This window comes from Brachyhypopomus gauderio, chromosome 18, assembly GCF_052324685.1.
Source record: "Brachyhypopomus gauderio isolate BG-103 chromosome 18, BGAUD_0.2, whole genome shotgun sequence".
NCBI classification, from domain to species: Eukaryota; Metazoa; Chordata; class Actinopteri; order Gymnotiformes; family Hypopomidae; genus Brachyhypopomus; species Brachyhypopomus gauderio.
The window spans coordinates 18,967,416-18,984,433 of record NC_135228.1 but is presented as its reverse complement, the minus strand read 5'-3'; the positions used below and the strand labels follow the sequence as shown (position 1 = coordinate 18,984,433).

Sequence of the window (17,018 nt, the reverse complement as noted above, 5' to 3'; positions counted from 1 at the left end):
TTTGTATCTAATTTTGAATGGAAATATATGATATGTATTTTCTTTTGGCTTTATTTGTCCATTTATTTATTTGAAATTATTTGTGGTCCATCAGAACTGCTGGCACTGACCCTGAAAGCTACTTGAATGGGGAAAAAATAAACCTAGAAAATCAAAACAGTTTAAAACTAAAACAATCTGAGATGCGGGGAAAACATTTTGCCGTAGGAGATTTTTGCTCACTTCAGTTAGGTGACTGTGTGCTGTTTCAGTTACTTCCTCCCTCATGATCTGTTTAATTACTTCCATTTGTGGAACGTGCAGGCAGCATAGCTGTTAAACCGTTAACTATGCGTGTGGATGCATTAGCGAGTGTCCTCTGTTCTCTTCTACATGGAATGTGTGCTCATCACTGAGAAACACCTGAGGTGACTGTGTTCTTTCACCTGGGGTCAAGTGGCCACGCACATGTTGGAATGACCAGCTGGTCAAATAATCAGCCTAAATGAAGAAATCACACAATTCTTGCTGTATTCATATGTGTGCATGTATGTAAATTGGAATGCAGCTTCGTAGCTTGACATCTATGATAATATTTCAAAGTATCTTCACATGTCGGATCATTATAGGTTTCACAATGTGGTCTTTTCAATAAGGAGTAAAAGTGCATTGGTAAAACCAAGTTGTATTTCCTGAACTGAGTAAGTTTAACCTTACACACAGTGGAGAACACCCACATCGAAGTTTCATCCAACCTGCAATAGGGAACACAGGATGTAAGAGTTACAGAACCTATGTGTGAAAGCTGACTTTATTACAGATAACAGACAACAGCGTGTTGCTTTAGATAATGGCAGTCAGGGCTGCAGGGGCATGCGAGTCATGTTTCAGTGCCCCCCCCCCAACTGATGCATTTCTTGGTGCTCAGCCTACTTCACACACTTCGCCGTGCAACGCAGAAAGCTGAAGCACATGCCACGCCGTTCTTTTGAAGCTCAGGAATTCCAGAAGCGTCTCAAATGCTAATGTGAACCAGAGGCCGCTTCTCCCTCTCTCTGTCTGCTCGGTCTTCGGGTTAGGGGCGGTCGCAAGCTACGGCGGGGGACTTCATTTTGCACTACGGTATCTTACACTTCTGATCGGTATGCGTAGTGTGAGCACAGTGCTGGTTGGGTTCATTCTGTGGAGGTGCAGCTCTGTGCTTTCAGCCGGGGCGGGCATGAACAAGCAGAGTGAGGCGAGGGGTGAGGCGAGGGGTGAGTCGAGGGGTGAGCCGGCGGGCCCCCGGGAACGTGCTGGAGCTGAGCGAGCTGGTGAGAGAGGTTCCATGGGGGCTTCAGAGACCGACTTCTTGTCAGAATTTGCTGGAAAGAAACGTTTGTGGGTGATCACTGCCCCGTCACATGGTGATAACTACTTGCGCATGATGGAGAAACAGATCCGAGAGTCGGAGGGGCTGTACTGCCGCTTAGCAGAGAGGGACACCATCATTCTGATCATCGTTCAGAACGCCATGATGGAGGGCAAAATCCAACGTACAACCATGCAGGGGCAGGTTACAGAAGAAGTCATGGACTCCGACATGGTCACTAAACTGCTCCATTACCTGGAGCTGGAACACCAGACCTTCTCCATGTTGATCCTGAAGAAAAACTTAAAGGTGAGTGAGAGGTTCCCTTACCCTGTCCACGTTGATGCCATTCTGGAAGTCATCGACCAGCTCCCCGTGCGTAAGCTGGAAAAGGTCGCCAGGAAAGGCTTGCAGCAGAAATGCAAGATCACAAAGAAGAGGTTAGTGGTGAAGCAGTCAGGTCCTGACAAAAAACAGACCTTTAGTGCCCAGAAGAAGGCAAATGTTACATCAATCTTTCATCCACACCAACCAGCCCTGGACAAAAAGGCTGCCATTAGAAGTCGAGTTAGAGATATTCTCGATGGACGATCCAGATTCATCATCCATAAACCTCCCTCGAGCTCTGGGGAAGGAAAAGCGGTGACCGCAGCAACGTCTGGCACAAACGAAGAAGCAAAGCCAAAACCTGCCAATAAAAGAAAGACCACAGAAGGTGGAGGAGACCAGGCGGCAGTGAACGTGGAGAATAATCAAGACTCTGCTTCTAAAGTGGATAAAGGAGACGGAGCAAGCTCAGGTGGCTTCACAGGAGACAAGGAGGTCAAAGGTGAGCGAAGAGACGAAAGTGGAAAATCCAAAAAGAAAGGCAGAGGAAAGAAGAACGGACAGAAGAAGAAGGGGAAAAGGGGAGGAAAGAAATCACAAAGAGACAATACAGGAAGGACAGACCTTAAAGGGTTCACGGATCAGCTCAAGGGCAAAAGAAGACTTCTCGTAAGTACACATAGGTGTGTTTAAATGTGTGCTTCTATGTAGCTAGCACTCCAGTTGACATCACATACATTATCGTTATTATTTTCTATACCTTCAGTACTATTTATGGTGCAGGTGATTTCTTCTCCCAGTGAAGTCTCCAGTCAGTACATCCAACAAAGAGACGACAATGAGCTGCATAGCTGTGACTTTGCATTCCGCAAGGTTACTGTGCTGGCTGTGCTGGGCTCAGATCATAGCTCCACCTTGCGTCTACAACACTACCAGCAAGGTAGCGGGGCAGTCCCGTCTCCTACTCTCCTCCTCTTCCAACTGGTTTGTTATGCTGTGTAACGCCAGATGCTTTTGATTGAAAACAGCAGGCGGTTTGTGATGGAGCTCTCTTTCTTTTTGAGAGATCTTTACATGTGCAAACGTTAGTGCAAAACCTTTGTGCAGATGGAGATCTTCAACTGCCCTCATTGCCAGACAGCTTCAAAAACCCTGATTCGATCAGTCAAATACGTGAAGAATATGGACTTGTGTCCAAGGAATTCTCCATGGTGGTGGCTGACTATGACATGAGACCTAATGTAAGAACCTTTTTATTTATCTTCACTGAGCCTTACGCTTACCTAAAGTAAGATGCCCATTAAGTGTAACTGTAATCCCTTATTATGATTTCAGTTTCAGAAAGTGTTTGATTTACCAACAACCGCATTGGATATCATAAATTACATTGATAGCTTCCCGTCACGGCAGTTGGAGAAAGAACAGGAGAAGAAAGGATCTTCACCCTGTGCTCCTTCTGAGTCAAATAACGAGGAGGAGAATTCACTGCTCAGGTAGATTATCTGTACAGAAAAGCACTACAAAGAGTAAACATAAGGAGTTATCATCAGAGTAAAACCTATTCAAATTCTTATGCATTTTTTCTCCTACACATTAAGGTTTATGTCCAAAAGGAGACTTTTAGTCATCTCTGCACCCACTGAGGATGACTATCTTCTTCATCAGCAGCTTCAAGTTCTTATCGGGCAGGAGTGCCAGATGGGTGAGATCACGTACTGGGCTACTCAAAAAACAGCCCTACAGAAGAACACTTGTGACATGATGTTCTTCAATTTCAGTCAGACCTCTTTCTAATTGTACTCTGCAGGTATCCGCCATTTTGCTTTGCTGAAGTTGGTGGGCAAAGGTCCGACAGCTTCAGGCACTGTTGAGCTGTTTCCACTGAACGGTACGTTATAAGCTATAACAGACTGATAATACATAATGCCTTCTCCTTATTTTGTTAAGTTTACGACCACATGTTGGAATATTTGCATTAATAAAGCATCAGCGTGTCTCCTGTCCTCTAGGCAAAAGTCAGTCTGAGGGGGAGCCGTTGTCTCAGGATGTGGTGAAGAGACTACGGGATCAGCTCAAGATCACCAGGGACTACTTTAGTATGGTGGTGGTGGGGAAGGACGGAGATGTCAAAGCGTGGTTTACCTCCCCGATGTGGTCCATGGCCAACATCTATGACCTAGTGGACTCCATGGAGTTACGCCAACAAGAAGTACAGTTGCAGAAAGCCCTCAGAATCCACTGCCCAGAAGACAGGGGTGGGGATAGGGCCTCCAGTTACCATGGAAGAGACTGAGGACAGCTGTCTGTATCATGGATCAGCGTGAACACAGATTCCACACAGATGCATACAGGGCACACAGTTCAGGGGAATGCCACTGTGGGGCAAAACACTGGGAAAGTACATTTGGATGTATTATTCATCTGTATTTACGCAACGCCATGCAAAAGCTTGTTTGCTACCTTGTTATTATAGGCTGCCTTATTTAAAGCTTACATATCCTTCAGTTATTTCTTTCTGGGCAATTTACAATAGTCTGATGGGCAAACCTGAAATATAACTGCCATCTTTTGAACTATAAAGTGGATTTAACTTAAGGGATGATGGGGACGTTAAATCCACAAACAGAAATGTGTTCATTGTTCCCTACCTCACACATTGTGTAACTAGAGGTGAATCTGTGAAGATGTTTTGGCGAAATGACATTGGGAAATGTGATGCTGGTTTTCTGTCATGCACAATGTCAAGACAATTACCATCTGAACACAAAGACACCATCGGATTTCCAGGATGGATTTATTTGCCTGTTTTCCTTTTAAGAATGAAACAAATATCTAAATATTACAAAATATACAAAACATATGGGGAGCCCAATAAATCCTGTTTTCTTTCATGAGGCCAGTTTTCCTTTCATTCCAAATAGGCAATGACTTGAATACTGAATACTAACCATCAGGTTCCCCCATATTAACAGATACCAACATCGATCTCCCTGTTAATGAATAAAATCACATCTGTTAATATACAGGAATACGCAGTTAAGGCTGTGAATATTTAGGCTGTGACACAGTTTTTGTTTATTTTGGCCCTGAACTCCAGGACATTGGATTTGATATTTAACAATGACCATGTGGTTAATGCACAGCCTGTGATGTTTATTTGACAATGTAAATGTAGAAATTCACCTTATAACATAAACATATTGTACCAAAGCAACTAGGGGGTGGGACAAACACTTGGTAATGTTCATTACGGGCCAAGTCCAAAAATGTCTGTGGTTAAACACTGGCGAAACATTTTCAAGTATATAATCACAAGCTTGTGACATGTAAAAAAAAAACTAAACATCCAAAATAAAGTAATTATACCTGGAAAAGATGTTATCATATGTCTATTCTAATTAGGGGGATTTACTTCCTCTTAAAAAACAAAAAAAGAGTAGCAAAAAGTAAAAAGGAAAGGAGCTTTTTAAAACACTACGAGAGAGAAGTCAGCCTTGAACTGAACTCTCCTCCTCTTCTCTCGGCTTGCTGTTTGTGGCTTGCTTTCTTCTGAGTTGTCTATTGTGATAATCGTCTTACATGTGGCCGGCTCTACTCACAGTTTGACAGTTTTGTCTTTGTGAAAAAAAAACAACAGCAAAAAAAAAGAAAAAAAAAACGAACAAACCAAAAAACACTGGTATACATTAGTTCATACATCAGATGCTGGTTATTGTTAACAAGAAATGGTTTATTACCAAGATAAACAAAAGTGCAATGCTCCTCTCTGCCCTGTCTGCTGTCGGTTTCTATGGAGAAAGCAGAGGTACACCGTGGAATAGGCAAATATAGAAGAGATGGAGCAAGTGATATGGCTTCCTGTGATGGCTGAACTGGAGTCCATCGTCAGAGAGGGGAAGTAACACTCACCACACTGGTACTGAGGTTACGAACGCAGTCCCTTGCATACCAAGACACATTCACATACTCGCACTTGCAACTAGTGAAATCAGCTCATGAAGACGCTTGGCAGGAACCTGATCCCAACATGGTGAGTGCGGCTCCTTTTTTTCTAGTTATTAGTGGGAAATGTTCAGGCTTGTCTAGTGTAGACTGTACGTATTCACAGTGTATTGACAGTGCTTAAGTCTGAGTAGTGTGGGATAAAATATGTATATATATATATATATATATATATATATATATATATATATATATATATATATATATATATATATATATATATACACATACATGTAAATACACAGCTCAGGGGCAAATAGGCAAATATGTAATAGTGAGGCTACCCAGGGCAGGACTCACTTTGTCCTTTGAAGTATGTACATACCTTGTGCAGAGAAAATGTGGTGAAGTTCCATCAAGCCCAAAATTTGGCCTTTGTCCAGTGCCACATTTATGTGAATGTGTATTGGAACTTTTTTTTTCTGCTCATATGGTTAGAAAACGACATTTTAGACAACAGCTATTATTATGAATTCTACCAAATGACACAAGCTGAAACTAGCTTGGAAATTCTGGAGTTTTTTTGCAATGTCAAACAGCGTTGTGTAAGTCAATAACGTGGGGTTGCAAATTTGGCTTACTTAATCACCAAAGCTTCCTCTTTGCCTGTAGCAAGGTCTACATGTCTTTTAATTCTTCACTGTACCCACTCAGAATGTATAGAACACAATATATATATACAATTAATGTATATAATACAATGTATAGTTCAATGTTGAGATGTTCTGATAGTGCCAGAACGTGTCACCATTTCTGTAACGTGCCTCTTGCAGCAATTTGACTGAATTTGTTACATTTTCAAAATGTACAAAGTCACGCAATGTGTGTTTAGCATGTCATAAAGCACACACAGTCTCTGGTTATGCATCTGTAACAAAGTATGTGCATTCTGTAACACTTGTGTCAGGTAAACGCTTGGCAACAACTAGACAAGCTGCTTACTTGGAATTTGCACATTTTTTTCATGTAGCTTGCCACTAATCCAAACATGGTGATGCAAGGCCATGTGTTTGTACGAAGGACACGTTATAGTGTAATTGATACTGGTGAGTGCATGTTCCAGCATCCAACGACAAGTTCCTCTTTTCTTCTCTAGCTGCTGCGGTACGTGTTAACAGCCTAGTTTGTAGTTCCCACTCGAGCTGTTGCTTATCTGTACTTCCTGGCGATCGGTCTGTCCCGATTAAAACAGTACTCATTAGTCAGGGTGTGTCCGCTGGGCGCACATACACCAGTCCAGCCTGCAGGATTAATTCCAAGCCTGACGAGTCTTTCTCTGCAAGACATTACTCCACGTCTAGTAATGAAACACTGGGCATTTTCACAAGGGGTGTTTTTCATTTAATGCTACTGTTGTTTCTCTGCTGAAAACTGCCAGCATGTGACATTTCCTAACTGGGCTTTCAAAACAAATAGGTCATGTCCTTAAACCAAAACTTAGACATTTATTAATTTCCTCTGACATTTATTTTGGGGCTAAATTCTGTACTGTGGCTAGGGTAAGATCCAACATATGAAATTACATGTATCCCTCTGTTCTATTTTGAGATGAATATTTCAAAGCTATTCAGATGTACATGGTCCCAGACTACTGTTTCACAGCAGTGTGGTTTAGAATAGAGTAAATAAACAAACCAAATGTAAATAAAAGTGACACAGAAAGTGACACAGAAGACACAGAACTCCCTCTTTATAATAGTTAGTCTATTGATGTTCAATCTTAAATGGAATTAGGTTTCTTTACTGTCTGACAACTGGTCTCTTTGTACGCCTAGTAACTTCCTGCTAACGTAGTTTAAGGTGATACTTTTGCTCAGTGCTCAGTTCCTGTGTCATCTCAGTCAGACTGTGAACTCAAAGAAGCTAGCACTGGATTCGCACGGTAGGGGGATTATTGACCAGAACCTAGAGGGTGTGAATAAATGTTCTTAACGTACAGATCTATTAGCCTATAAAATGAATTCTGCTTTGTTTTTGAGTGTTTAGTTTTGATTAAAGAAGAGAAAAGAATGTGTTTAATTATCTTTCAATCAACAGAAAACCATTCATTATTCATTTGTTTTACAACACATAGAATTACTTTCTTACTTAACATTCTTATCACTCTTAACTCCTCTTTCTTTTTTTTTTTGGTTTTTATCTCCAGGACAACAAGTCTGATGTAAAAGCCATTATGGCTCGCTTCCAGACCGGAGGTACATCCGTGGAGGTGGGTGCTGGGGGCCGTCCGAAAGCCGCTGTCCACCCCACTTTATCTGGGCCCACAGTCCCATCCAAGAAACCTGTGCTGGAGACGACTCTCTCGGGCAGCGCCGCTGCCCCTAACCCCTCTACACCAATATCCAGCTACCTGAAGAACACAGCAGCCTCCACTAAGAGCAACTCTGAGTCACGAGAGGCCATGAAGCCAAAAGCCCTCGTGAGCAGATTCGAGAACGCTGGTGCGAACGAGGAAAGCAGAACCCCTCCTTTTCCAAAAACCCTCAAGCCCAAATCGCCAGACCCATCCCATGATGTTGAACAAAAGCCTCTTTTCCCCAAGCCCCCGGCCCAGAAGCCCACTGTGAATAGCTCCACGCCAGACGTCAAGAACACACCAGACATCAGGTTTCCCAAGCCGCCACCCATCACAAACAAGCCGTTATGGAAGCCAGAAAACGAGAGCAGTCCAAGCCTCACACCTCCCAAGTTGTCCACCATGACCAAACCGAAGAGTAACCTTGCCCTCTTTCGGCAGCAGACTGATGATAGCAAAGATGGAGACTCTGCTGTGAAGCCAATCTCAGGTTTAGGCGTAAAGCCTTCAAGCTTCCGTGCTGCCCACAACAAGTTCAACAAAGCTGAAGAAGCCAAGGATGACCCCAAATTACCAAGCTTGAAAGATCCCCCAGGCCCAGGCCCCATAATCACGAAAAAGCCCAGCTACCGGCACAAACCCTCTGGGACTTGTACAGAGTCAGCAAACGATGAGCCTTCAGCCCCTAAACGAAAGCCTTTACCTAATATTCTGGCACTGGGCAGTGCCCCAAGCAAACCTAACAGACCACTCAGAGTCAACTTGGAGAAATTCAAGAAAAATGTAGAACTTCCTAGCGAGGGTAAGTGATCCCTCCTTTAGCTTTCTTGTTTTCTTGTTAAGCAGACATGCTTTCACCATTTATTCTAAAGGAATGGACAGATTAAATCGCAAAAAAGAGATCTAGGAAGTCAATGTTCTAGTGTCTAGTGTGTTTCAAAAAGCTGATCAGCAATCAAAAACTTCTGCTTCTACTTGTGTCTGAGGAATATGAGGCTACCATGTCAGTGAACATTCACCTAAATTGAATTTGCAAGGACGAGAATGGCAGAGGATTAAGAAAAATGGTCATAAATGGAAATGGTAGATTTGTGATTGTTTCTAGAGATTAGCTCATTAGTTTGTTTTTGTCTTTCACTCCCTTAAGAGTGGAAGGGACACATATTACCTGATGTAATTCAATCCTCTGTTTATATCAAAAACAATCTGCACAATCTAAGTTTTCTCAGATTAAAGGTTTGCTGGGTTTTGGACATATAGGCTACCTGATCCTCATCATGATATACATTATAACAGTCTTTTTGCTTCAAATGAACAAAAAGATTTTCACGATTTTACCTGCATCCCTCAGTCATGAGGTTCTGTGTATAGTAGGATGTTCATACGATGAGGTAAAAAAAATCTGCCACATTTATTACATTTATTACAATCTGTTCTGTTCTTGAAGTTCCTCCTTTAGTGAGGTCTATTTTGACTTGTTAGCTGTTAGCCTGTGCAAAACTGGGAAGCTCAAAATGGGAAGAAAGTTTATCGAAAGGTTTCATTTTTAGCTCCTGTCATGTAGTCCAGAGGTTACCCTAATGCATGTCAGTCGGGTGAATGTTTCCTGTATGAATACATTTCAGTCATGTACTTTAGTGAGCCCTTAGCTGTTAAAACAGACTGTACATTATTATACCCAAACTATGGGAGATTTTAGAAGAGAGTAGTTATGTTGAAAATGATGGCCATTTAAAAAAATTACACTGAAGTATTTTTGATTCCAGGACCTGAATTAAAAAAAGGAGGTGCCCCTCCCCCTCCTCCTTCCGCCTCTCACCCCAGCACTCAACCCGCCCAAGACGTGCGACCATCTTTGCCCCCTCGACCCCCAGGAGCCATGTTAGTACCCCCCACTGACCAAGCAGGAAGATGAATTATTTTCAATTTGTAAAACTGAATAAAGTTGAACTACAGTGCTGCCCGAAATTATTCATACTCCTGGCAAATTTTTGACTTAGATATTTTTATTCAACCAACTATTTATTTGACTGGACGTGGAACAGCTATCTTCCAGAAGATAGTAAGATGAAGTACAAGAAGGATCATTGTGGAAAAATATTTTTCATATATTACATTTGAGCAATAAGTGGCATGTCCAAAATTATTCATACCCTTCTCAGAAATCAATAGAAAAGACTTTATTGGCTACTACAGCAATCAAATGCGTCCTATACTTGCCTAGCAGCGTTTTGCATGTCTCCACTGGTATTTTTGCCTGTTCATCTTTAGCGATGAGCTCCAAATCTTTCAGAATGGAGGGTCTCCTCACCACCACCCTGATCTTTAACTCCCTCCACAGATTCTCAATTATATTCAAGTCAGGACTCTGGTTGGACCACTGCAAAACATCCTCTAACCATTTCTTCACCACTTTTGATGTGTGTTTTGGGTCATTGTTGTGCTGAAATGTCTACGGGTGCCCAAGGCCAAGTTTCTCTGCAAACTGTCTGATGTTCTTGTTGAAAAACACCCCCAAATCATTAAGTTCCCACCACCATGGTTGACAGTGGGGATGGTGTTTTTACACCAAATGAAGGATACATCATTGTGGCAAACCATTACATTTTTGTTTCATCTGACCATGAAACAGATGACCAGAAGTCTTCTTCTTTGTCCAGATGAGCATTTGCAAAGGCCAAGCAGACTTTTGTGTGTCTTTTCTTGGTCTGGGTCTGTGGAACCCAGCAGTGTGCAGTGTCCGCTGGACTGTCTGCCTTGAGATGTTGGCACCGGTCGAGCCCAGATTCACCAGGTTGGCCTTGGTGAAGATCCTTGGATTCTTTTTCACCTCTCTCACTCCTGGCCAACACAGGTGTCACTTCTGGCTTCTGACCACGTCCTCTGATGTTTTCCACAGTGCTGAACATCTCACAGTGCTGGATTTTTTATAATACTTTGCACTGTAGCCACTGGAACTTGAAAATATTCAGATATGGCCTTATAGCCCTTTCCTGACTTGTGAGCAGGCACAGCGCGCAGTCGCAGGTCCTTCGTTAGCTCATTCGTCTTTGCCATGACTGTCCACGAACCAACTGCAGAGAGCTGCTGGTCTTCACCTGTTGAGTTAATTAAAACATCTTCCCAATGAATCAGGGTCATTAGGATGCTTGGACAGCTTGGACTATTTGAAATGGTATTGAACTTTTCTCATAGACTGTGGCAGTTTGCAAAGGGTATGAATAATTTTGGACATGCCACTTATTGTTCAAATGTAAATACAATAAGTGTCAGTCATGGCCTGGTGGTAGGGAACTGGTCTTGTGACCGGAGGGTTGTGGGTTCGATTCCCAGACCTGAGGCCATGACTGAGGTGCCCTTGAGCAAGGCACCTAACCCCAACTGCTCCCCGGGCGCCGGGCTAGGGCTGCCCACCGCTCTGGGCACATGTGATCCACAGCCCCATAGTAATCACGTGTGTGTGTGTGTGTGTTCTAACTGCACAGATGGGTAAAAAGCGGAGGACAAATTTCGATTGCGATGAAAAAAAATCACAATTAACAAAAAATATATATATATGGCACAAATAAAAGCTGAGAAATATTTTTTCCACAATGATCCCTCTTGTACTTCATCTTATTATCTTCTGGGAGATGCTGTGTCATTTCCAGTCAAAAAAAAATGCTGGTTGAATAAAAAATAACTAAGTCAACATTTGCCAGGGGTATAAATAATTTTGGGCAGCACAATATACCTTAAAATTATGATACAGACGAATAATGGACTGGATTGTATTTACAATTGAATGTTTCTCAAAGCAGAATGCAAGATGAAGACTATGATGACATTGGAGGTTAGTGAAAGCTAGATAATGAAGTGGAACTTCTTTCGTTCCAACACTAGTTAACAGAGAATTGTCATCCAGTCGAATTCCAGTGGAATGCACTGAATTAGGAAAATAATCCAGATTAAATATCTAATCAAAACATTTTGTCGTTGTAGGAAGCGCTGATCAAGATGAGGTAAGGAACCTGTCTGGTGTTATAACTGAACTGAGGTAAGGAACCTGTCTGGTGTTATAACTGAACTGCTATTTGTGGAAATTTCACAGACAATTTGTTTTCTCTTTCCTTTGTCTGTAAAGGGAAGTGGAAGTGATGAGATGTATGAGGATCTAGAGGACAGATGGTATTCTCTCTTCTGACCACACACAGTTCTTTTTCTGCTGGTCATGCGCACAGATTGGTTTAAAAGACACAGCACATTAGCTTAGCCTACACAACATCCATGATACAAACAAGCAAGCACAAAGAAATACAATAAAATTGAATTAGCAATCTCCTGTCCAGTAAACAATAGTGAGTCGTGGTCATCTCCTCCCAACGGGCAGGTCAGCAACAGAGGCAAAGGAGCAAGAGAAGAAAAGAGAAAAGGAAGAGAAGAGACGAGCGGAACAAGAGAAGAAAGATCAGAAGGATCGTGAGAAAAAAGAGCAAGAGGCCAGGAAGAAATTTAAAGTGAGTTTAGGTTGTATTGCTAAATATGAAACCACAGTACATAATCGTGTTCATTTCATAAGTCGTTATTCTGGACTCTGAGACTTTCCGATACGTCTGCCTTCGATTCCTCTGCAGTTGTCCGGACCTCTTCAGGTAATCCATAAGGTGAAGGTGAGAGTTGACTGCAAAGGTGGCAAGAATGACCTCAACATTAAACAGGGAGAGACTATTGAGGTACTCCGTGTTACAGAAAACCCAGAAGGTCGATGGCTGGCCAGAACTCAAGATGGGTCCTGTGAGTGGCAACTTCCTATACAGAGAAATCGTTAAGACTGTTAGTCATGTGTAGGTGAAAATATATTAGGGTATAACAACTAAAATACTTACAATATTGTCTGTATAAACATGGTCTGGGGGGACAACGTTTTTTTTTTTTTACAGTTGTAGGATTAATACACATCAGATGTGGGTGAAATGTCACAGACTGAGATCTTCTTTCTTGTTGTAGACGGATATGTAAAGACAGAATCGGTTGAGATCGACTTCGATAAGCTGAAGAATCAAAGCCTCTCTCGTCCCACTCAAATCACTTCAGATGACGTTTACGACGACGTAGCCCCCCAAGACGAGCTCAACAGGTGGGGTGCTGCACTCTGTTCGGAACCAGATCAATTCCTCTGGGCTCCTGGCAGAGTGCCATGTCTGTGAATGATGTTAGAGATTGCTGGATTCATCACTTAGGGCAATTTTTATTTTCGCATTTCAGGAGTAGCGGCCCAGGGGGTGAGTTTGCACCTTTATTTACAGTATTATTTACAACTTGTATACATGCGCTATTCATGTTTTTAATAGCTTGCAAAGTCCTGATCTGGTTGTGTGACCATGTGTGGGCATACACAGCTGCACCATGAACAGTTCTGAGCAGGAAGGACACGTGATTAACACCACCCTCTTCTGTTGTTAGTTATTCTTCCTCCACCACCAGAGGGAGAAGATGTTTATGACGACCTTGACGATCCTAGTCTTATGGTCATGTATGTATACTTGGAAACTGCGCTCAGTAGGGCAATATGCTAATAACTAGGGACCTCCTCTGTAGCATAAGGTGTGTGTGTGTGTGTGTGTGTGTGTGTGTGTGTGTGTGTGTGTGTGTGTGTGTGATCTAAACCACGTTCCTACGTTAGCAGCCCGCAGCGCAGGACTCTCACCAAACCACGCAGTTTCTTTCGGATCCTAAAGAGCCCCATTGACCGGAGAAAACCTCCCGACCACGATAATGAGTAAAAATTAAAATATTAGAATGCAAAGAAAAAAATCTTCTGTTTTTAATGAATAACATTGACTACAACCCTTAAATCAATCCTTACCGATGATCTGCTGGAGCTCCTGCATCTTCACACTAAATACTCAAAACAAAATGAAAAAATAATCACGCTATGTTGATTGACTTCATCTGTAAACACATTCACGCAAGCGCCTCTCTCATGAAGGAAATTCTCTAACATCTCACTCGCGTCTCACATCTTTTTCACTCACGTCTCACTCCTTTCTTTATTAGTGTGCTCTAAGGCATGTTGTCTCGTTTGCCTCTTTTACTTCCCCCTTTCTAATCAAAGTTTTCGATTTTCAATAAAAAAAAGAAAAGAAACTCGATGTAACGGATGCGTTTTGATCAACAGGGTTCCTCCTCCTCCCCAGTTCAGTCCAGAAGGAAACGCAGGTAAGAACATCCTCTCAGCCCGTGGCTCCATGCATGCGCTAATGACGGAGTTGCAACTCACTATGCAAATTGTCAACGTAAATCCAAAAACTGTTTGCGTGTGTACACGTTCCAGATCAGTCAGCGCCACCTACTGGCGACGAAATATATGACGATGTCGAATCTTTCCCTACACCGCCCCCTGTCAGCAGGTGCATCCCATAATACAAACACTACAACTCATCTTTCATAGAGAACAGAAATCATACATCAACTTAAACCAAGACACCTCACGCATTTGCTCTTGTATTGACACATGACGCAGCCTGGCTCAACTGAAGTCAAAGTCAGCGAAAGGTGACAAGGTGGACGACCCAAAGAAGCAGAAGAAGTTTGAAAAAGAGGAGAAGGACTTCAGGAAAAAGTTCAAGGTGCTGTGCCCGGTTCCTCGTGCCACACTAGCGAGGTAAACCGTGTCCTGCAGACTATAATCGACCTTCGCTCACACTAACCTGCTGTTTCAGTTCGAGGGGGAGATTAAGGTGTTGTATCAAGTGACGGTGAAGAGTAATAAGAAGGCGAGCGGGAAGGACCTGTCCGTGCAGGCCGGGGAGGTGCTGGACGTCATCAGCAACGCAGACCAGGACAAACTCATCTGCCGGACCAAGGAGGGCAAGTGTGAGTACCAGAATGTCCACCTCCGACACTCAACGAGTACGAGGAACCGTTGAAAGAACCTGAGCCTCATGTATTCTCATTTTCAGTTGGATACGTCTTGGCTAGCAACACCCAAACTGAGTAAGTTCTGTGTCAGACCTGTTTTCAATAAAATATGTTCGTTAAGGTTTTTGCATGGAAGGGATAAATGAGATTGTGTACTGTTTCTACAGAGATAATGATGAAATCTATGACGACATCGGTGATGGTAGGTTGTCAGAAACATTTTATAATAATTCCTGTTGATTATTAGATTTTACTGGCTTTGAAGGAGAAAACGCCTTATTAATTGCCTGAATTACTGAAACATCTTCATGTTTCCAGTTGGTTTTTTGATTGATCAAACCACTGAATTGTCAATAACACTAACACTACTGCCCCCTGAGTTAACCACACCTTCTTTACAGATTGCATCTATGATAATGATTAAGGATCAGCCCCCCAGATGCAGCATCTCAGACCTTCACCTTGATGACTCTCTATGAGGCGTGTATAGAATATTTATTGAATACAATTACATACAACTGCAATCAAAATGATTTTACCCCTAAATGCCAATTAGGCTAATTCACAAAATTTACAAACTTTCATCTATTTGCAGTACACCAATCAAACAAGAACAATTTAAATAGCTCAACACAACTAATTAAAGTGGCTTCTCCAAATTCAATTCAAAATGCCACATTTAATGTTTCAGAATTATCCAACCCCCCCGACTAGAATTCACAAGAACACACGTTTACAAATGAGGTGTCGTATTAAGCAACCCTGATGCGTCTAATCAACGGCTTCATCAGTTCATAGCCTTTCACAAACAAGGAAAAGGATACAGAAAGATTGCGAAGGCACTGGAAGCGTAGTGCACGAATTCAGAGTTCATGCAACACTGGCTAAACTATGCGGAAAGCCTCACCAGCCGAACCAGACTGGTGCACGAGAGGTCAAGTCATTAAAACCCATCAAGTAAAAGACCTTCAGTGAGATTTGGCGGCAGCAGACACCCAAAAGGTCTCCATGCCTGAACTGCAAGACGTACGCATCTAATGACCCCGACGCACAAGAAACATTTAGCTCTTATATCCTTAGAACAACCTGGGACTTTGTGGAGTGACGAAACAAAACCAGGCCTTTCCAGACACATGAGTGCTACATCTGGAGGAGGGAGACACGGAAAGGAACCCAGTGCCTCTGGGGAAGCATGGCGGTGGCTCACCGATACTCTGGCACTGGAGACCTGTAGCGTGTAGAGGTCAGGATGGATTCAGTCAAGTCTCAGGGAGTGCGAGGAGAAAACATCATGTCTTCTGTGAGAACGTTCATGCATCAGCGGATCTTCAAACAGCCCAGAGTACACCAACATGCTCGAAATGTCCCATTTAAGAATAAGTCATAGTCGCCATGACTCGAACCCCATAGAAAACAGCTAAAAGGTGATCAAAGTACCAAAGACACTTTGTCATGAAAGGCAGAATCATTCTCAGACTGACGGAGTCATTAAAAGTGGCATTTTGTATTTGAGTAAGCCATTGTTATACTATACTGCAATGGGGTTGAATCATTTTGATTGCAACTGTATTGGTAGCAAGCGTTAATGCAATGTGTGTGTTGAGCTGGTTACTTTGACCTGCCAGATTGCAGAGTTAACATTTAACTATGTTGTTTAAGTTTTGGAAAATGATAACTGTTAGGAGTGAGTCAAGTATATGCCAGAACCAAATGACATAGACTGAATTGTAGAATTTCTGTTCTTTTTTGCTGGTCAAACTAAAATAGAAGTCTTATGTATCATTTGTACAACACTCCTAGTACTCTATTTATGTGAGGCATAGTATTTTGTATTCCTTGGTTCGTCTGTCCTTTTTGTTTTTGTATTGTTTTAGGCTGCAATATTGCATTATTCTGGAAATGTTTAATAAAGAATCTTCCATTCTACATTGGCCACGGTCCTACTTTCTGCTTTGGTGGTATTTGTCCATCAGGTGGCACTGTAAACATCACTCAATCCTTAATACTCCTCACTTCTTGGTAGGTTCAGTTCTTAATTAAGGCGTTCCAAGACTGCAATGATAGATTCCTACATCCTAGAAATAACGCTGATGCAATCTTTTAATATTCCCAAAGCATTTTTTTCAGCAGTGTTGACCATTAAAAGACAAAATATCAGTGACA

At 42.3% G+C, this 17,018-nt stretch overlaps 2 protein-coding genes across 7 annotated transcripts; both read left to right on the top strand.

Annotated features, from left to right (window-relative positions):
- The first annotated feature begins 883 nt into the window (after nucleotides 1–883).
- Nucleotides 884–5,025, top strand: ccdc80l2 (coiled-coil domain containing 80 like 2). The gene is made up of 7 exons (XM_076980627.1): nucleotides 884–2,326; nucleotides 2,441–2,597; nucleotides 2,765–2,898; nucleotides 2,993–3,150; nucleotides 3,256–3,359; nucleotides 3,465–3,545; nucleotides 3,667–5,025. The coding sequence occupies exons 1-7, from the start codon at nucleotides 1,124–1,126 to the stop codon at nucleotides 3,948–3,950; spliced, it is 2,121 nt and encodes a 706-aa protein (XP_076836742.1). The 5' UTR covers nucleotides 884–1,123; the 3' UTR covers nucleotides 3,951–5,025.
- A 511-nt stretch (nucleotides 5,026–5,536) lies between these two features.
- fyb1b (FYN binding protein 1 b) lies at nucleotides 5,537–16,781 on the top strand. Of its 6 annotated transcripts, none has more exons than XM_076980622.1 (19): nucleotides 5,537–5,687; nucleotides 7,806–8,757; nucleotides 9,722–9,836; nucleotides 11,756–11,787; nucleotides 11,937–11,956; nucleotides 12,079–12,122; nucleotides 12,325–12,451; nucleotides 12,569–12,728; nucleotides 12,942–13,071; nucleotides 13,200–13,216; nucleotides 13,398–13,467; nucleotides 13,618–13,713; nucleotides 14,113–14,153; nucleotides 14,269–14,344; nucleotides 14,458–14,563; nucleotides 14,657–14,810; nucleotides 14,897–14,930; nucleotides 15,023–15,057; nucleotides 15,257–16,781. In XM_076980622.1, the coding sequence occupies exons 1-19, from the start codon at nucleotides 5,685–5,687 to the stop codon at nucleotides 15,277–15,279; spliced, it is 2,235 nt and encodes a 744-aa protein (XP_076836737.1). In that variant the 5' UTR covers nucleotides 5,537–5,684; the 3' UTR covers nucleotides 15,280–16,781. The 6 variants fall into 6 exon arrangements, with proteins under 6 accessions (XP_076836737.1, XP_076836738.1, XP_076836736.1 ...); XM_076980623.1 differs by having other exon boundaries at nucleotides 11,753–11,787; nucleotides 13,621–13,713; XM_076980621.1 differs by having other exon boundaries at nucleotides 11,753–11,787.
- The last annotated feature ends 237 nt before the right edge of the window (nucleotides 16,782–17,018 follow it).